At 52.9% G+C, this 19164-nt stretch overlaps 1 protein-coding gene across 1 annotated transcript; it reads left to right on the top strand.

Annotated features, from left to right (window-relative positions):
• The first annotated feature begins 15275 nt into the window (after window positions 1-15275).
• Window positions 15276-17603, top strand: LOC142003541 (serine protease 1-like). Its single transcript, XM_074980579.1, has 3 exons — window positions 15276-15505; window positions 16148-16284; window positions 17293-17603. Exons 1-3 carry the CDS (start codon window positions 15361-15363, stop codon window positions 17440-17442), a joined length of 432 nt encoding a protein of 143 aa, XP_074836680.1. The 5' UTR covers window positions 15276-15360; the 3' UTR covers window positions 17443-17603.
• The last annotated feature ends 1561 nt before the right edge of the window (window positions 17604-19164 follow it).

Genomic DNA, 19164 nt, shown 5'->3' with positions numbered 1-19164 from the left:
ACGTCCCCAGAGGGGGTCTAGGTAACTCACAAGTGACACAGCCTGCCGGAGCTACTAGCAGGGCCCATGAAAGAGCCAGTTGTGCAGTGAGGAAGCCCTTTAACAGGCATGTGCCAGCCCCCAGCTATACACTGTCTGCGTGTGAATTGACGGGGCTGCAGGACCCTTGCTTCAAAGTGGCTTTAAAATGTTTCCTTAGTGTGTTGCTGAAGGTTATGAAACCAAATAGTAAAACCATTATAATTCCCCCTCCCTGGGGCTGCCCCAGGCATAAGGGCACCACTTTAATGGCACCTCCCAGGGCCCCATAAATCCTAAGGCCGGTGCCGAGGGCCGTCCCGCGAACTCTCCTTCTGACTCTCCTGTTGCTCCCTGTCTGAAGCCAGCTGCCCCCGAGGGCTTCGCGCCGAATGCCAGGTGAGTCAGATACACAACGTGCTGCTCCTCAGCCAGGCTCTCGGGGCTTTGAGGCCACCTGCGCAGCCCTGGGCAGCAACACCCGAGGCTGAAGTTTGCTCGGTGTGACTCAGGGAAGGTGCTGCAATGGAACGGGTTCGGGAATTCTGTTACAACGTGAGGGGAGCAATTGGTAAAAATAATCAGTTACAGCCGTGCTAAGCAGGATTCAAGTTTCACTCTATCAACAGGGGTACAAGAAAGAGTCCAGTGAGAAAGGGAGCTAAGGAACAGAAAGAGTTGGGCCGGTCCTGCTTGGGGTGGGGAGCTGGACTCCCTGACCTCCTGAGGCCTCTCCCAGCCTTAGGAGTCTACAATTCTGAGGATAGGAAGGAGGAAAGACCTGGGGGAAGAGCTCCCCTGTAAGACGGAACCTAAGACAGCAGCTGCCGAGAATCCTCTGCATGTCCACGACGTTCAGCACCGAGTCCAGACAAGACTGACCTTGCCTGGCTGAGAGGAGAAGTTCGCCTGCCTTGGGGAGCACGGCACTGTGGGTTGGGTCAGGGTTAGGGTATGCCGCTCGCTTGGTAATGGTTAATAAATGGAGAGTGAGGGTATGGCCATGTAAGGCTCTTTCGCTGGTGAAAGGCCCTGCATTACGCCCTGAGCCCCGGGACCTGGGTAAAGGTGAGTGTCTCGAGATGGTGGGTGTGACAGAGGGTCTTGTGTGGGTCACACGTGTTATGCAGAAAATACACACAGGATCTTTTTCAGGGGACAAGGCAGTATGCCATGTTTATTATAAGAATAATCAACACACACACACACACACACACACACAAGTGTTCTGCAGCTGCTGTATAGTTACCAGTCCTGATCATAGCTGGAGTCCATGGCTTGAGTTCGCAGCTCGTGGCGGCTGACCGGCCAGGAAAGCTGGGCACGAGGAAGAGCCGGTCTCGGTCGGGAGCACCGATGCTCTTTGGTGTTATAAGCAGAACGTTACCCAGAGGTCTTCCCTTCTCACCCCTTCTTTTATAGGCTACAAGCTAGATGTGACCTGTGGGTCCTGCTGTGTCAGGCTGCCTCCATGTTCAGACATGACTTTATAGCATGTCCTTAATGGGACTTTGGTCTTTTCTCTTCCGGGTGGATCTTTTTCTCACCTTCAGGGAATTGTCTGCACTCTTCAGCCACTGGTGTCTGACCTTCAGGACAGGCTGGTGTTGAGGATCAATCACACACACCCCATTCACACATCTAACGCACTTATGCAATTGATACCCTAGTCACTTAAGTAGACCAGGGTTGAGCCCCAAGAGAGCTTTACAAAATGGAGTGTGGTGTTAAAATGGGTCCTTGGTTACAATATGGAGTCTGGTTTTGTTCAGGTACAAATTACAGCTCACAACATAATGAAATATGAATTATACAAATATAAATCGATACAACTATGAATCATTAATTTTTTTTACTAATTAACCCTACACACGTCCCTCCTGTGAATGGGGTGGTGAGTGTGGGTGACTCACAAAGGGGTAAATAGGAGAATTCGGCAGGTCGCTAAAGGATCAGTAGGAGTTGGCTGAATGGTGGAGGCAAGGGGGAGATTTAGCACAGGCTTTGTTGGAGGGAAGGTGTGGGAGCAGACGGGGGTAGGGGGGTGACCGGGCGTGTGTTCAGTGAGGAGCAGATGGAGTAACTGGGCTGAAATAGAGGGGACCGGAAATCGGAGTTTTAGGGTGACCAGACGTCCTGCCAATCTCCCAACTTCTTCTCAGACACAGGCAAATTGTCCCATATTTTTAGTATCTCCCCACTCCCGTTAGTCCTGGCACATCCTCTGCTGGCCAGATCATGGCTCACCGGCTGCCTTCCCACCAGCGGTGAGTGACAATGGAGGGGGAGGTCGAGGCTGGTGATGGGGCCAAGCTGCACCGTGTGGGGCAGGCCGTGCCCCTGCTGGCCTATCAGCTCAGCCCCCAGGGAGTGCGGGCACGGAGAGCTGGCTCTGCTTCCAGCTGGCATTGGCCACAGGCTGCGGGGGGCCATGGAGTGGGGGCAGGTGCCAGGCAGGGCCCCATTTTGTCCTCTGCCTGCTCACCCCGCGCGCCTCCACGGCCCCACTGGTGGATCTCATCCTGCTCCCAGTGCTGTGGCGCCAACCAGCCCCTGGTCACAGCATTCAGCTCTGGGGCAGCCTGGCCACTTCCCCACTGCACCCTGGGAAATCCACAGACCCTCTGTCTCGGGGGACTGGCCCGAGGTGCTGAAACCTGCCTGGGGACGTCTCCCTGCCCCTCAGCTCGGGTCTGGGGTGTGAGCATGAGGAGTGAGTCCCAGCCTGCTCACTCCCCAAACCTGCAGGCTTTGCATCGTCCCAGGCCATGGCCATAGCACCCTCTTCCTCCCCCCAGGCCCTGTCCTGAGTCTGGCTTCCAGGGGGCCTGGGGCTGCTCTGCCCCCAGGCACCCTGCCCTGTGGAGCCACCTTGCCGGCCAGGCTCACTGACGCCCTGCACCCAGGTTCCCAAGCACCTAAGGCAGCATTAGGGATTAACTCTCTCCTGCCCGGGCTGTAGCCAGGCAAACAGGAGGTGGCTGGGTTACGTTGGTGGCCAGCAGCCGCCTGGAGGTGCCAGCTGCTGTTGGATGCTGGGTGGGCAGAGGGGACAAGCTGCTGCCACCTGTGGGGGAGCAGGCAGGGAAAACAGATGAGCTGTGCAAAGACTCCAGCCAGGTCACCCCCCACACCTCCTGCACTGGGGCTGGAAGCAGGTCCCATCCCTTCCCCTCACACAGGACCAAACGGCTGCTGCAGGCCAGACTGTGGTGTGAGCCCCACAGAAAGCTGGAGGCAGACCCGACCCTGTGCCCCCCCCCCACGGCTTGGCTCAGGTGGTGCTTGTGATGGAGTGGGGGATACCTGTGCGCGTGTGAGTGGCTCACAGAGGGTGGGGGTCTCCCACTGAGGGTAACCTTGACAACCAGGTAACATCTTTGTACTGGAGACAACGGGGCAGGTGGAGCCTGAGGGCTTTGAATTGGAACTGGGAGTTGGAAGCAGTGAGTCTGGGCTGGCAGAGAGCAAGACCAAGTGGGGGACAAGGCCCCGGCTCTGGGGGCCCCTCGGGGCCTCCTCTCCCCAACGTGGATTTGACTGGCTGTCTCTGCCGGCTGCACTGACTCCTCTGTACGAGGCTGTGTCCTGTCAGCTAATAAAGCCGCTGTTCTCCTGCTGAGTGAGAGTCACTCCTGCGTGCAGATGGGGTGCAGAACTTGGGGGACCCCAAACCCCATCACAGTGCTGCTTTCTTGGGGGCCAGCCAGGAATGGGGGGGGCAGAGCGGTCTCGGTTGCTCGAGGGATCTGTGAAAGAGAGATGTGCAGGAGTGTGGGGGGGGACATGTTCCTCTCCCGGCATCACAAGTACCTTTGGAGGGAAGCGTTCGGGATGACACAGGCGGGGAGGGGGTTCAGTGTAGATTTAATGTTCGACACGTGGAGACCCGGCGGGGAAGAGTCAGGGTGTGAGTCAGGAGTCTAGTGGGAAGATTTTGATTGTTCCCTGTCATGTGACTGGATTTTTATGTTGGGTTTGGAAGCCATTTGAATGTCCGTTGTGGCTTTTGGAAAGCTGATGATGCCCTGAACCTGTGTGTGCTGCTCACGCGGCTGTATCATGGGTGTAGGTGAAGTTACAGACTTTAGCTCTGGAGCTGTGGTAGAAGATGTTTCAGTGCTGAGCTTCACACTAGGAGGTGCAAATTCAGCCCGGCTGGGACACTGGGCTGAACAATAGGGTGGATACCAGGTGCTCAGACACCAGATCCGCATTGCAGATGCTTGGGACCTGTCAATGGGACACGGCCCAAGGGTCAAGTGACCTGGGTCAAACAACAGAACAGGCCCAGTTCAGAAATGCGAGTCTGTCTCCTGGCACTCGCCCAATGGCAGTTTGCCACAACAGCCCCCTGAGTCAGGTGGGGACAGACCCTCAAGGGACTTGGGAAGAACAGAAGAGAACACCAGAGTCGAGAGAGGAGAGCCAGGCTGTGGCCTTAGCAGTATCCATCTTGGATCCTTTGTCTTTTGGTCTCCAGGGGGCCATGTGCAGCGTGTGGACTCCAGTGGGCCGGACCTACAATGCTCCAGTGACTGAATCTATGTGACCTGAAATGAATTTTCAGAGACTTTCAAGAATCAGCAGATAACACCGCTGGCCTGTCTCAGTAGTTGTGACTGATGGATGTAAAGTTGATGCTTTAACAATTCTTCTCTCTAACTCTGTTCTTTCTTTTGTGTTAATAAATCTTTAGATGTTAGATCTAAAGAATTGGTGAGTTTGTTGCTTGGGTGAGATCCAAGTACATATTGACCAGGGGCTGGGGCTGGACCCTTTGGGGCCTGGAAGAATCTGTGTGGGGTTGGGTGAAAGAGGCTTAAGAGCCTCTCACCTAAGTTGGGAGCTACCGGTCTGGGCTGGTAGAGCAGCAGGGAAATCTGTGGTTTTGCTTGTGCGGCTTCTGGCTGCCCAGTGGGGCTGGCAGAGGTGCTGTGGTGGCTGGTTGGATTTGCCTTAGTGAGAAGGAAATCCCAGCCTGGGGCTGTAGGTGGCTGGATTTTAAGCAAAGGGTACCTGGGTTGATTTCTCTAGCTGTGCCCAGAAACCCCATCCTATCACATGCCCCCCAGATAATTATGGGTCAGAGAGGTCAGCTGGGTGTGCAGGGAGGGAACGCTGGGGCCTTTGCACCCTGAGGAGCAGGAATCCGGCAGGCACAGCCCCAGCCCAGCACAAGCCTTTCCATGCCAGCCACGGCCACCTTGGAATCACAGACCTGGGGGAACAGGATGGCTGCTCCCTGAGCAAGGGAGCAAAGACCCATCCCTGAGCCCCAGAAGGCAGAGCCAAGCCCCAGGCCCTCGCCTGACCAGAAGGCAGGGGCAGGGCTGTCTGTATATAAGCCCTCACAGCACCCAGCCAAAGGAGGAGGCAGACACCGGCCCTGGGCTCCCAGGCTGGGAGGCCAGTACAACCCTGCTGGGGGCTGAGGACTGGCCTGGACCACTGGGCCTCACTGAAGAGGAGCTGCAAGCTGGGCTGAAGGTCCCACTGTACCCCTGTGGTCCTGCAAGATATGAGCTGGGGGAGGGTCAGCGTGCTGCGGAGTGGATCTCCGCTGACCCTGGGGCAGATGGCTCTGGGCAGGGGTGAAGGGAGTGGGCAGGCCTGCCGTCTCCTCCGCTTGCTGTTCTAGGCACATACCTGGGTTTGCAGGGAGGGCTGAGCTGAAGCGCTGTTTGTTTGTTGCCCTGCCCTGAAAGTGGTCCTAGCAAGGCCCAAGCCCAGTCCCGCGCCCCAGGACTAAGCCCTGCTGGTGGGCAGAGCCAGAGAAGATCAGGGTTGGAAGAGACCTCAGGCGTTCATCTAGTTCAACCCATTGCTCAAAGCAGGAACCACCCCAACTAAATCATCCCAGTCAGGGCTACTTCCAGCTGAGCCTTAAAAACATTTAAGGCGGAAAGAACTGGGCTTGTTTAGTTTAGAAAAGAGGAGACTGAGAGGGGACGTGAGAGCAGTTTTCAGTTATCTCAGGGGACTATGAGGAGGAGGAAGAAAAATTGTTCTTCTTGGCCTTTGAGGACAGGGCAAGGAGCAATGGGCTTAAACTGCAGCAAGGGAGGTTTAGGTTGGACATTAGGAAAAACTTCCTAACTGTCAGGGTGGTCAAACACTGGAATGAATTGCCTGGGGAGGTTCTGGAATCTCCGTCGTGGGAGATATTTAAGAGCAGGTTAGACAGTCATCTGTCAGGGATGGTCTACTCTACTCTAGATGGTGTTTGGTCCTGCCAGGGGGGCAGGGAACTGGACTTAATGACCTCTGGAGGCCCCTTCCAGTTCTAGTGTCCTAGGATTCTATGACTCCATCACCTCCCCAGACCCCTCACCCATTCCAGTGCTTCACCGCCCTCCTAGCAAATGAGTTTTTTCCTGATACTCAACCTAGACCACCCCCGACTGCAACCTGAGACCATTGCTCCTTCCTCTGCCACCCGTCACCACTGAGAACAGCTTCTCTCCATCCTCTTTAGAGCCCCCTTCAAAGAGTTGAAGGCTTCTATAAATTGACCCTTTCTCTTCCCTTCTGTAGGGTAAACAAGCCCAAATCCCTCAGCCTTGCCTCACAAGTCCTGTGCTCCAGCTCCCTAGTTATTCTGCTGAAGTCTCCAACTTTTCCAAACCTTCTGTTGGGGAAGGAGGCAGCGGGGACTCGCCACAATACTCCAGATGTGGCCTCCCCAGTGCCAGCCAGACGGGGACAATCTCTTCCCTTGATCGTCCGGCTGTGCTGCTCCTAATGCAAGCAACGAGGGCACACTGTTGACTCCTAGCCAGCTTGCTGTTCGCTGTAATCCCCAGGCCCTTTCCTGCCCCACTGCTGCATAGCCAGTCGGTCCTGTAGCAGCACCTGGGATTCCTCCACCTCTGTGCAGCCCTCAGACCAGGCCATCCGTAATGCAGGGTCAAGTTCCCGGCACAAGCAGACCAGCCAGAGTGGCCAGATGCCGAGCAGGAGGCACAGTATCAGGGGTGACCCAGGGCTGGGGGAGGCCAGGCCTCAGTCCCATCCTTCCACATGAGACCCACCCTGCTGCCCAGGGCCCGAAGGGGAGCCAACCTCCACCCCACATGGGCACACAATCACAGAACATGAGAACAGGCTGGACTCTCAAGAGGTCATCGAGTCCAGTCCTCTGCGCTCACAGCAGGGCCAAACTCCAGCTAGACCAGGGGTCAGCTCCTTTCCAAGGCGACGTGCCAAAAGGAGACCTTTTCACCTGTGTGTACAGTCTGAGTGGCAGCGATTCTTAAAAGACACGAAGCGTCCTACTTACAACAGCTTCATTCATAAATCAATTAAGACACAGAACTTTACTTTTCAGGCGGTGGTTGGCAGGATTAGCTGGTCTTGCGTTAATCCAGGGGCGGCCTGGCTTTGAGCAAGAACCCAGCTGCATGGGGGAGGAGGGGTAGGGCTGAGCTCCTGCCTCGCGTGCCCCTGAAATCGGATCATGTGCCATTCTTGGCAGCCGTGGGGGGGTTGGTGACCCCAGTCTATATGTTTGTATTCCAAGTGCTTGCTTCTGTGAAGACCTCAAGAGGTGGTGTGGTTACCCTATTGTTGGAAGGTTGGTCTCAGCTGATGAGGTGGGTTTGCCCACGAAAGCTCGTTCCCTCATAAATAGAACTGTTAGTCTCTAAGGTGCTACAGCAGGGCTTGTTCTTTGTGAAAGAGCAGGTCACTCAGTAAGCCCTATAATACCACCTCCACCACCACCACCAAAATCTCAGAGGTAGAGCCATGTACGAGAATCCTTGTTGTTACCACCATCAGGGGCAAATCAAGGATCGGGGAAATCAACAATTAGGGTTTATTCGCTCTGCAGCTGTTAGGCCAGTTCTGCGCTCTGACAGGGGAAGGACCTATCGGAGCCAGGTGGCACCAGGGTCTGAGGAGGGTTAACAATGACCACAGGCCATGCAAGACTGCGGGCTCACTAGTAACATAGGTGGAGCCCTACTAGGGCATAGTGCAGACAGCTCTGACACAGCTACCACTTCTTGTGGCGCTGGTTTAGTGTGGCGATGGCAGAACGCTCTTGTGTCAGTGCCGCTGTAATGGTTCTGGTCCAGAGGAGCCTCAGGCTGAGCCCCAGGGGAAGCAGGTAACACTCGTCCTCTTACAGGTGGGGCCCAGAGCTCAGGGAGAGTCAGTGGCTGAACCAGGCTCAAACCCAAGAGCGGATGGGGCACAACACTGGTTCCCACCCAGCTCAGGAGAATTTTCCATATGCAGATTTTTTCTCTCCCACCCCAAATTGGGATGAAAAGTCAAAATCTGAAATAAAAATCCAAAATAAATTTTGGATCATGGCAAACATGTCTGTCCATTCAAACCCTCACTTTTCAAAACCCCTTATTTTCATTTCAAGCTTTTAGTGAAAATGTCCCAGTGCTTTAAAACAAAAATGAATTGGACTGAAACTCGTGGAATTGTAGAATCATAGAATGGTAGGACTGGAAGGGACCTTGAGACATCATAGAGTCCAGCCCCCTGCCCCCATGGCAGGACCAAGTATTGTCTAGACCACCCTTGATAGACATCTATCTAACTGTTCTTAAATATCTCCAGTGATGGAGATTCCACAACCTCCCCAGGCAATTTATTCCAGTGTTTGACCACCCTGACAGTTAGGAACTTTTCCTAATGTCCAACCTAAAACTCCCTTGCTGCAATTTGAGCCTATTGCTTCTTGTTCTATCCTCAGAGGCCAAGAAGAACAAGTTTTCTCCCTCCTCGTTATGACACCCTTTTAGATACCTGAAACACTCTATCATGTCCCCCCCTCAATCTCCTTTTTTCCAAACTAAACAAGCCCAATTCTTTCAGCCTTTCTTCATAAATCACATTCTCGAGACCTTTGATCATTCTTGTTGGGCTTTTCTGGACCCTTTCCAATTTCTCCACATCTTTCTTGAAATGTGGTGTCCAGAACTGGACACAATACTCCAACTGAGGCCTAACCAGCACAGAGTAGAGTGGAAGAATGACTTCTCATGTCTTGTTTACAATGGACTGGTTCATGCATCCCAGAATCATGTTTGCTTTTTACACAACAGCATCACACTGTTGACTCATATTTAGCTTGTGGTCCACTATAACCCTTAGATCCTTTCCTGCCATACTCCTTCCTAGACAGTCGCTTCCCATTCTGTATGTGTGAAGCTGATTGTTCCTAGCAATTATAGACCCTAGAAATTATAGACCGGTAAATCTAACTTCAGTACCGGGCAAATTAGTAGAAACAATAGTAAAGAATAAAATTGTCAGACACGTAGAGGAACATGATTTGTTGAGCAAAAGTCAACATGGTTTCAGTAAAGGCAAGTCGTGTCTTACTAATCTATTAGTGTTCTTTGAAGGGGTTAACAAGCATGCGGACAGGGGGGATCCAGTAGACATAGTATACTTAGATTTCCAGAAAGCCTTTGACACGGTCCCTCACCAAAGGCTCTTATGTAAATTAGATGGTCATGGGTTAGGAGGAAAGATCCTTTCATGGATTGGGAACTGGTTAAAAGACAGGAAACAAAGGGTAGGAATAAATGGTAAATTTTCACAATGGAAGCGGGTAACTAGTGGCGTTCCCCAAGGGTCAGTCCTGGGACCAATCTTGTTTAACTTCTTCATCAATGATCTAGAGAAAGGGGTAAGCAGTGAGGTGGCAGTTTTCAGATGACAGCAAACTGCTCAGGATAGTCAAAACCAAAGCAGACTGTGAAGAACTTCAAAAAGATCTCAGCAAACTGAGTGATTGGGCAGCAAAATGACAAATGAAATTTAATGTGGGTAAGTGTAAGGTAATGCACATTGGGAAAAATAACCCCAATTATACATATAGTATGATGGGGGCAAATTTTGCTACAACAGATCAGGAAAGGGATCTTGGAATTATAGTGGATAGTTCTCTGAAAACATCCACGCAGTGTGCAGCGGCAGTCAGTAAAGCAAATAGGATGTTAGGAATAATTAAAAAAGGGATAGAAAATAAGACAAAGAATATCTTACTTCCCCTATATAAAACTATGGTACGCCCACATCTTGAGTATTGTGTGCAGATGTGGTGTCCTCACCTCAAAAAAGATATATTGGTGTTAGAAAAGGTTCAGAAAAGGGCAACTAAAATGATTAAGGGTTTGAAACGGGTCCCATATGAGGAGAGGCTAGAGAGACTGGGCCTTTTCAGTCTAGAAAAGAGGAGACTGAGTGGCGATATGATAGAGGTATATAAAATCATGAATGGTGTGGAGAAAGTGAATACAGAAAAGTTATTTACTTGTTCCCATAATATAAGAACTAGAGGACACCAAGGCTACGTCTACACATGCAGCCAACATCGAAATAGCTTATTTCGATGTTGCGACATCGAAATAGTCTATTTCGATGAATAACGTCTACACGTCCTCCAGGGCCGGCAACGTCGATGTTCAACTTCGACGTTGCTCAGCCCAACATCGAAATAGGCGCAGAGAGGGAACGTCTACACGTCAAAGTAGCACACATCGAAATAGGGATGCCAGGCACAGCTGCAGACAGGGTCACAGGGCGGACTTAACAGCAAGCCGCTCCCTTAAAGGGCCCCTCCCAGACACAGTTGCACTAAACAACACAAGATACACAGAGCTGACAACTGGTTGCAGACCCTGTGCCTGCAGCATAGATCCCCAGCTGCCACAGAAGCAGCCAGAAGCCCTGGGCTAAGGGCTGCTGCCCACGGTGACCATAGAGCCCCGCAGGGGCTGGAGAGAGAGCATCTCTCAACCCCCCAGCTGATGGCCGCCATGGAGGACCCAGCAATTTCGACGTTGCGGGACGCGGATCGTCTACACGGTCCCTACTTCGACGTTGAACGTCGAAGTAGGGCGCTATTCCTATCTCCTCATGAGGTTAGTGACTTCGATGTCTCGCCGCCTAACGTCGAAGTTGCTGCCGCTACTTCGAAGTAGCGTGCACGTGTAGACGCAGCTCAAATGAAATTAATGGGGAGCAGGTTCAAAACTAATAAAAGAAAGTTTTTCTTCACACAGCGCACAGTCAACCTGTGGAACTCCTTGCCAGAGGACGCCGTGAAGGCCAGGACTCTAACAGAGTTTAAAAAAGAGCTCGATAAATGTTTGGAGGTTAGGGCCATAGATGGCTATGAGCAAGGGGTAAGGTATGGTGCCTAGCCTTTTGTCGAAGGCAGGAGATGGATGGCAGGAGACAAATCGCTTGATCATTGTCTTTGCTTCACCTCCTCTGGGGCACCAGGCATTGGCTACTGTTGGCAGACAGGATACTGGGCTAGATGGACCTTTGGTCTGACCTCGTATGGCCATTCTTATGTTCTTGTGTTACGTTCTTCCTAAGTGGAGCACTTTGCATTTGTCTTTATAAAACGTCATCTTGTTTACCTCAGATCATTTCTCCAATTTGTCCAGATCATTTTGAATTATGACCATGTCCTCCAAAGCAGTTGCAACCCCTCCTACCTTGGTATCATCTGCAAACTTAATAAGCGTACTTTCTATGCCAATATCTAAATCGTTGATGAAGCTATTGAACAGAACCGGTCCTAACACAGACCCCTGCGGAATCCCACTTGTTATACTTTTCCAGCAGGATTGAGAACCATTAATAACTACTCTCTGAGTGTGGCTTCCTGGGCTGACCATTCTGAAATGATTAAAACCAAAACTGTTTTGTGTTATTTGTTCCCTAAAGCCTGACTCTGTTTCACAGACCATCTCTGTTCTGAGCAAAAGACATTGCCCAACACCTCCACCAACAGCTGAACAGGAAAATTCCCAACCAGCTCCACCCAGGACCCCCACTCCCATTCCAGCACATTCAACAGGACGGCCTGCCTTTCCGTCCCACGTATTCCAGTGGAGGCCTTATGTGGGCTGCTCAGCCTTGGGCTGGTGAATTTGACATACCCAATATCTACTGATCACTGCCATCCCATCTTATAGACTCAGTTGCACTGGGCAAATTTCACCCAACTGGCCTGGGACGCACATTGTGCCCTGAGTTAATTTTAGCCCCAGTTGCCTCCCCGTCAGCAAGGGAAACCCACAGGTGGAGCAGACAGTTATTTACCTGGGGAGACAGATGTGGTTTTGTTTCTAAATGGAGCTCCTAATCACAGGGCTTTCTTCGATCAGGGTCACGGCTTAGGTTGTATAAAGCCCCTGCCTTGTGCTCAGCTCAGCCTGGCAGCATGGAGCTAATTTTGTTCGCTCTTCTCCTGAGCACCACAGGTAACGGGGCTCTGCACCGGCCTCTCCTTTCTCCTGCTTCTGACTCCCCTGGCTAATCCCCACCTGTCCCCTTTGCCTTGCAGTAGCTTCCCAGCTGGAGGATGATGACAAGATAGTCGGCGGGTACGAGTGTTCGCCTCACTCCCAGCCCTGGCAGGTCTTTTTCACCTACGGCTCAGACAACCGCTGGTGTGGGGGGTCACTCATCAATGAGCAGTGGATCATCTCGGCAGCACATTGCTACAAGAGGTGAGTTGGCTGGGGCAGCTGTAGAGCAGCTGGTAGGAACTCGTCCCCGTCCAAGCCCGAGGCCCAGGCCCCATTGGAGATGACACAGGTCTTCAGGGGCACCCAGGGCCTTGGGGTCTTACGTGGGATCTCAGCTTTATTTCCCAAGCAACTGAACCATGGGAAACACTGTGGTGCAGGTGCCAGAAAAGGCCAATACATCTTGAACCTCTCTGGCCCGGCATCTTCAGGACCTGACCAGTGCTAATGAGAGAATGTGATGAATGACCACACCCCAGCTAAGTGGTCATCTGGCTTAGTAAAATTATGCTGGATTACGGAGCTGGCTGGACAGGAGAGTGCTGGATTAGAGATGCTCAACCTGTATAACTCTAAGAGAAGTGCCACAAGATAAAGGAGGTCCTGGGCTGTTTGATTCAGCTCTGGGATGCTTTGGCTGATATGCTGGGACGAAAGCTGGGCAACTCACTTTGGGACAGCCGTGGACAAGCAGAAGAAAACCCAGAGACCAACAGGAGAAATACTCAGAGGTTTAGACAACCTGACCCCTGAGGACAGGCTAAAACAATGGAGCCTGACAAAACAAAACAGTAGAAATGTAGCACTTGAAAGACTAACAAAATGGTGACGAGCTTTTATGGGACAAACCCACTTCGTTAGCTCAGTAGTACAGACTGGCACCTAAAAGTGGCAGAGGTTCCAAAAAAATTAAAATAAAAACCTGACAAATCAAGTACACAAGACTGAAGGAGGCAGGTGAGGGGTGGGGGATGTTAAGTGTCTTGCCTGAGACAATCACAAGCATCAAAGGAAGGGAAGCAGTCCTTGTTATGGGTGAGGTAAGTGTTGTCTCTGTTCATACCAAGTGTTAACAAGTCGAATTTGAATATGAATTCCAATTCACAACTTTCTCTATGTAATCTGGTTTTAAAGTCTCTTTGCTGTAAAACACAAATTCTCAGGTCTTTAACAGAACGGCCCACCCCAGTGAAGGGCTCACTGACTGGCTTACATGTATTGAGATTCCTGATGTCTGCTCTGTGTCCATTCTTTCTTTTGCGAAAATTTGCCTGGTTTGTCCAATGCACATAGCGGTGGGGCATAGTTGGCGCATAATGGAATATATAATATTGGTTAAGGTACACGAGAACGAGCCCTTGGTCTTGTAAATAAAGTGGTTTGGTCCAGTGATAAATATGTGGACAAAGTTGTCAGTGGGGTTTATTGCAAGGAAGAGTTCCAGGATTAGTATCACTGTGGGGTAGCCTGTGATTGCTCATGAGAATCTCTCTTAGGGTTGGAGGATGTCTGTAGGAGAGGACATGCCAGTCACCCAGGGCCTTCTGGAGTGTAGCATCAGGATCTAGAATCATAGAATCATAGAACTCTAGGACTGGAAGGGACCTCGAGAGGCCATCGAGTCCAGCCCCCTGCCCTCATGGCAGGACCAAGTACTGTCTAAACCATCCCTGATAGATGTTTATCTAGCCTGTTCTTAAATAGCTCCAGAGATGGAGATTCCACAACCTCCCCAGGCAATCTATTCCAGCGTTTGACCACCCTGACTAGGTTGTGGGTTTTTAATGATGCATTGCAGGGCTTTGAGCTGTCAGTGTGCCCACTTCTCAGGCTTTAATGAGGATATGCAGCAAGACGGTGCTGTCCTGGTCCCTTCCTAGAACATCTGGTGGAGGTCTGCCCCACACTCCTCACTCACCCAACTAGGGTTTTCATCAGCATTGTGACAATATCAGCACTTAAACCAAACCAAACACTGTCCTGTAGCACCTTAAAGACTAACAATGTAATGTATTAGGTGATGCGGTTTTGTGGGAGAGACCCACTTCTTCACAGCCATGTCTACACTTATGCAAAACTTTGAAATGGCCATACCAATGGCCAAATTGAAGAATACTAATAAGGCGCAGAAATGAATATTCAGGACCTCATTAGCATGCCGCCAGCCACGGCACTTCGACCGCGGCACTTTCCAAGTGCTGTGGCTGGCGGCATGAGAATGAGGCCCTGAATATTCATTTCAGCGCCTCCTTGGCATGGCCGTTTTGAAGTTTTTTGTAAGTGTATATGTAGCCTAGAGCTGGAAAATACTGAAGTGAGTCTGTCCCACAAAAGCTCATCACCTAATAAATTATATCGTTAGTCTTAAAGTGCCACAGGTGGTGTTTTGTTGTGTGCAGCCACAGACTAACACGGCGACCTGTCTGTGAACGTTGACACAGAACATCAAGGGAATTCAAAGAAACACTCCTCAAACTTTTAAACTCTGAGTTCAACAGCAGAGACAGGCAAACGATGACAACATTGTAGCACCATTGTCCTAAATTACATGCAACCAAAGCAGGACGTTGCACTCAGGGCTGCTTTTCTGGTGGAATGCACCAGAATGGAGTTTCGGCACCTTTTTCCTGTTAGAACAGCAGAAAAATTTCACCACCGGTTCTGCAGAAGAGCGAGGAGAGGTGCAGGAGACCCTGCTGCTCCTACAGAAGTGCAGGGACTGGGGCATTAAAACTGAACACATCGACTCCTATGAGGAATCATCAGATTTGAGAGCCGGCACCTTTTGTTCAAGAACAAAAAGCCCTGGTTGTTCTACAAGGGCTGCGCTGGGGTTCCTTGACCCTGCCTCCCTGCAGGGGCTGGCCAGCAGGATTCGAGGTCTCTGCCGGCCCTGCATTTCTCTGACTCTGTGGCTGTTCTCCATAGGCCCTCGACACTGGTGGCCCATGTTGGGGAGCACGACACCACTACCGATGAGGGCACCGAGCAGCACATCCAGGTGGCCAAGGCCATCCCGCACTCCCGGTACAGCAAATTCACCATGAATAATGACATCATGCTGGTGAAGCTGGCCCAGCCGGCCCGGCTGAATGACTACGTGCAGCCCATCCCCATCTCCAGCATCTGCCCCATGCCCGGGGAGGAGTGCCTGGTCTCCGGCTGGGGGAACCTCCTCACGTCTGGGGGTAAGACCCATCGGGGACAACTTCAGCTCAGGGAGCGTTGGCAGGAGGGAGGGGCCCTCGGCAAGAGTCCTGACTTCCACCAGGGCGAGAGAGAGGGGAGTTGGCTTCTCCGACTCCAGTGGGGTGGCTCCTGATCTACACTGGCCTGGGAGTGTGGGAATCTGGCCCAGCTGCCCTGACATTGAATGGTCTGTGGCATGTGATCCCCATTTTGTTGTGAGCAAGACACGGGAGGTCATTCGTCCACTCTACTCTGTGCTGATTAGGCCTCACCTGGAGAATTCTGCCCAGTTCTGGGCACCACATCTCACGGACTAGGTGGAGAAATTGCAGAAGGTCCAGAGAAGAGCAACAGGAATGATTAAGGTCTGGAGAACAGGAGCTATGAGGGAAGCCTGAAAGAACTGGGCTTGTTTAGTTCAGAAAAGAGAAGACTGGGAGGGAACAGGATAGAGGCTGACAAGTACCTAAAAGAGAGTTACAAGAAGGCAGAAGAAAAATTGTTCCCCTTGGACTCTGAGGACAGGGCAACGGATGGACGGCACTTGGTCCTCCTGTGAGGGCAGGGGAGTGGACTCGGTGACCTCCTAAGGTCCCTTCCTGCTGTGCTCCTCTGATTCTATGACTTTCTATCCTCCGCAGTTCAGTACCCCAACGCCTTACAGTGCCTCAAGGTGCCCATCCTCTCCGACTCCGCCTGCCGCGCCGCCTACCCAGGGCGCATCACTGCCAACATGTTCTGTGCTGGCTACCTGGAGGGGGGCAAAGACTCTTGCCAGGTACGGTGGGAACGGCTGGGTGGGAGGGAGGCATGAGGGCCGGCGGCCTTTCCTTCAGCTGCTGCAGGATTCACTGGGAGAGCTGCTGGCTCAGTACGCAGCCAGCCGTGGCCATGCTGGGCTTTGGGTGTGCCAGCGAGGGCTGGTAGATTGTCCAAATGTGTATGTGGCACATGGAGCCCAGCTGGCAGCCCCAGGCCCTGGATCCCCAGCTGGGGATGGCGCATTTCCCTGGCAAGTTCCCCATTTACGCAACAATGTCCCCTGGGGCCTCTGGGGTGGCGGGACCTGGGCAGCCCCGGGGGCACTTCTGTGTCAATGTGGGACCTGTCAGGGAATGACGGACTGTGCCGTGGATTGTGGACGTGTGGCAGTCCTAGTGCCAGCCCACGGAGCTGGAGGCCTGTGCTCTGGAGGTGTGGGGCTCAGGGATCCATGAGGGCGTTGCTGTCCTTATAGGGTGCACTGCCAGGTTCTGGGCTATGGCCCCGGCTGAGAGCAGTGCAGGCATTTGTGTGCACGCACACGAGCAAGAGGCTGCGAATCTGGAGCGTTTCCTCTGGTTCTGCTCCCCGCCCCGGCACAGAAGGGATGTGGATGCGTTGGAGAGGGTCCGGCGGAGGGCGGCTGAAGTGATGCGGTGGCTGGGCCATGCCTGCCGCCGGGCTTTCAGCATGGATATCGGCGGCTGCCTTTGGTGGATACAGCTGCGGCTGCAGTGACTGATTTGGTATCTGCGCAGAGCTCTAGCCATCAGCAGGGGCTGGAATTGATGCATGACAATAAATCCACACCAATAGTCATGTCTGCTTAAGGCAAAGTCCTGAAATTCTGCCCCAGCCCAGGGCCTCGGCACTCACTGATTCCTGGTGTACTTGTCTGCTGTCCCTTCCGCCACCTCCAGCCCCAGGGGGTGACTCCCACTTGCCTGGGCCCAGTCTTTGCCAGTCTCTAATGCCATCAAGGGGCCTGCCCAGCCCTGCTCTATCGGCTCTTTGTTCCCTGCAGGGAGATTCTGGTGGGCCGGTGGTCTGCAACGGGGAGCTCGTGGGGGTGGTATCCTGGGGCATAGGCTGTGCCCAGAAGAACTACCCTGGCGTCTACACTGCAGTGTGCAAGTATCTGTCCTGGATCGAGGAGGTCATTGCGAACAACTGACACGCCCAGAGCCACTCTTCTGGCAGAGGGGCTGCGTTCACACCTCCCTGGTTGACTCCGCCGGCCGCCTAGATAGAAGCCTTTGCACCCTTCTGACGAGAATGGGGCTGGGTGTCCTGAAACTAAGGGACCCAAAGGGGAAGATGCAAAATGTTTAGGAAAGAAACAACTGATGCTGCTGTGAAATCCCCAATGACCCAATAAAACTCCATCCTGCTCCCGCTGAATTCTCTGCCTCTGTAGCCCGAGCGGTGCCAGCTGGGTGCCAGCCCAGTGGGGGCAGGTGCATCATGGGAGGGGTGACGTCCCACGCCACAGAAGAGCAGCAGAGGTGAAGGCGGCTTTCCCCAGTGACGCCTCCTGGCTGAGTGCTCGCTGGGGATTCCCAGACAGATTCAGAGGGGTGGCTGCGGTCGTCTGCCTTGGTATCACGTGACCGTGGCTGGCACAGCAGGGCCTTGACCCCAGACACGGCTTCTCGGCCTGGCTGCAAAGCACCTGACAGCTCCTGGCTCTGCGGCCATGCACCACATTGCATGGACACGGTGGCGGGGTTCCCAGCCTGCATTCGTTCTGCGCTCGTGTGCAGTAGGGTCCAGTCTTGGGGAGCCAGAATGGCTGCACAGGTGCACCTGTGCCTGAGCAGGTTCGTTACGCTGAGGGGTTATGCCCACAGACCCTGTCCTCTGCAGGGACTCCAGTGGGAGGGGTTACGTCCCCTCTGAGGTGCCAGCCGATGTGCTGGGGTAACACTGAGCCCACCTCTTTCATCAGCCTGGGCTCCCTGCCACTGCCCTGCTGACCTCCGGCTCACACACAGGTGGGGACTCACCCCCCACCGGGAGACACAGACACTGAAATGGGCTCTGCCTGGGAAGATGCAGCCTGGGAACTGCCTGGTGCTCACGGGCACTTCTCCCCATGCTATACCACAGAGCTTATAATACAGCGTCTGCTCCTGGAGTCCACCTCGTCCCTCAGGTGGGGGAGATGTGAGCAGCTCTGCCCTCCATGTCAGAATTTCACAATGGGCAGGCACCCCTGGACCTGCAGAGACATCCCAGAGGTTTTCCCTCCCTCCCTCCCTCCCCGTCTCGCTGATGCCTCAGGTGTTTTCTCTCACTTATCAGTTCTTCTCCAGATCTGAAGAAGTGGGTCTGTCCCAGGAAAGCTCCTCACCTAACAAATAGCAGTGTTAGTCTCTGAGGTGCCATCGGACTGCTTGGTTGTTTTGTTAAGATATAGACTCACACGGCCACCCCCCGAAACACAAGAAAGTGGCTGGAAGGAGCAGTTTCTCGCCTGCCTGGTGTTTGGAGCAGAAGCACCTGAAGGCAACCTGCTCTCCCTGGCAGCTCAAAAGCCCAAGTATTTCTTGCACTGGCCCAGCTCCAGCCTGGCCCCGCGCCTTCCTCCCTCGCTCTGCCCTTGCTGCTTCGAAGTTCACCACAGACCTCTTGGGTGGGATTCAGTGAAGAACAACCCTTTCTGTGCCACTCCCCTACCTTAAACCTGTTTTGCACTGGGTGGGACCCTCTGGTTCCTAACTCGGCTCCTTAGGGGAAAAATACTGGGATGCCAAGCTGGCGTTCAGTACCAGTGACTTGATCACATGATCCTGCACCACAACTCAAAGTTTATTTGCATCATCCCCAGGAAAGGTTTCCAGGAAGCTGTTAGATGAGCATCTTCAGAGATGTGGTGACCTCCCTAAGGTCCCAT

The sequence above is a fragment of the Carettochelys insculpta genome, chromosome 30, assembly GCF_033958435.1.
Source record: "Carettochelys insculpta isolate YL-2023 chromosome 30, ASM3395843v1, whole genome shotgun sequence".
In the NCBI taxonomy this organism is placed as follows: Eukaryota; Metazoa; Chordata; order Testudines; family Carettochelyidae; genus Carettochelys; species Carettochelys insculpta.
The sequence above is the reverse complement of the archived record's forward strand: the minus strand, read 5'-3'. Positions and strand labels throughout refer to the sequence as shown.

Bases quoted from the DNA above. Each gene is read 5' to 3' on its own strand.
- LOC142003541 (XM_074980579.1), top strand. From the start codon at position 15,361: ATGAATAATGACATCATGCTGGTGAAGCTGGCCCAGCCGGCCCGGCTG. The intron at 15,506-16,147 runs GTAAGACCCATC...TATCCTCCGCAG, and splicing joins GAACCTCCTCACGTCTGGGG to TTCAGTACCCCAACGCCTTA. The intron at 16,285-17,292 runs GTACGGTGGGAA...TGTTCCCTGCAG, and splicing joins GGGGCAAAGACTCTTGCCAG to GGAGATTCTGGTGGGCCGGT.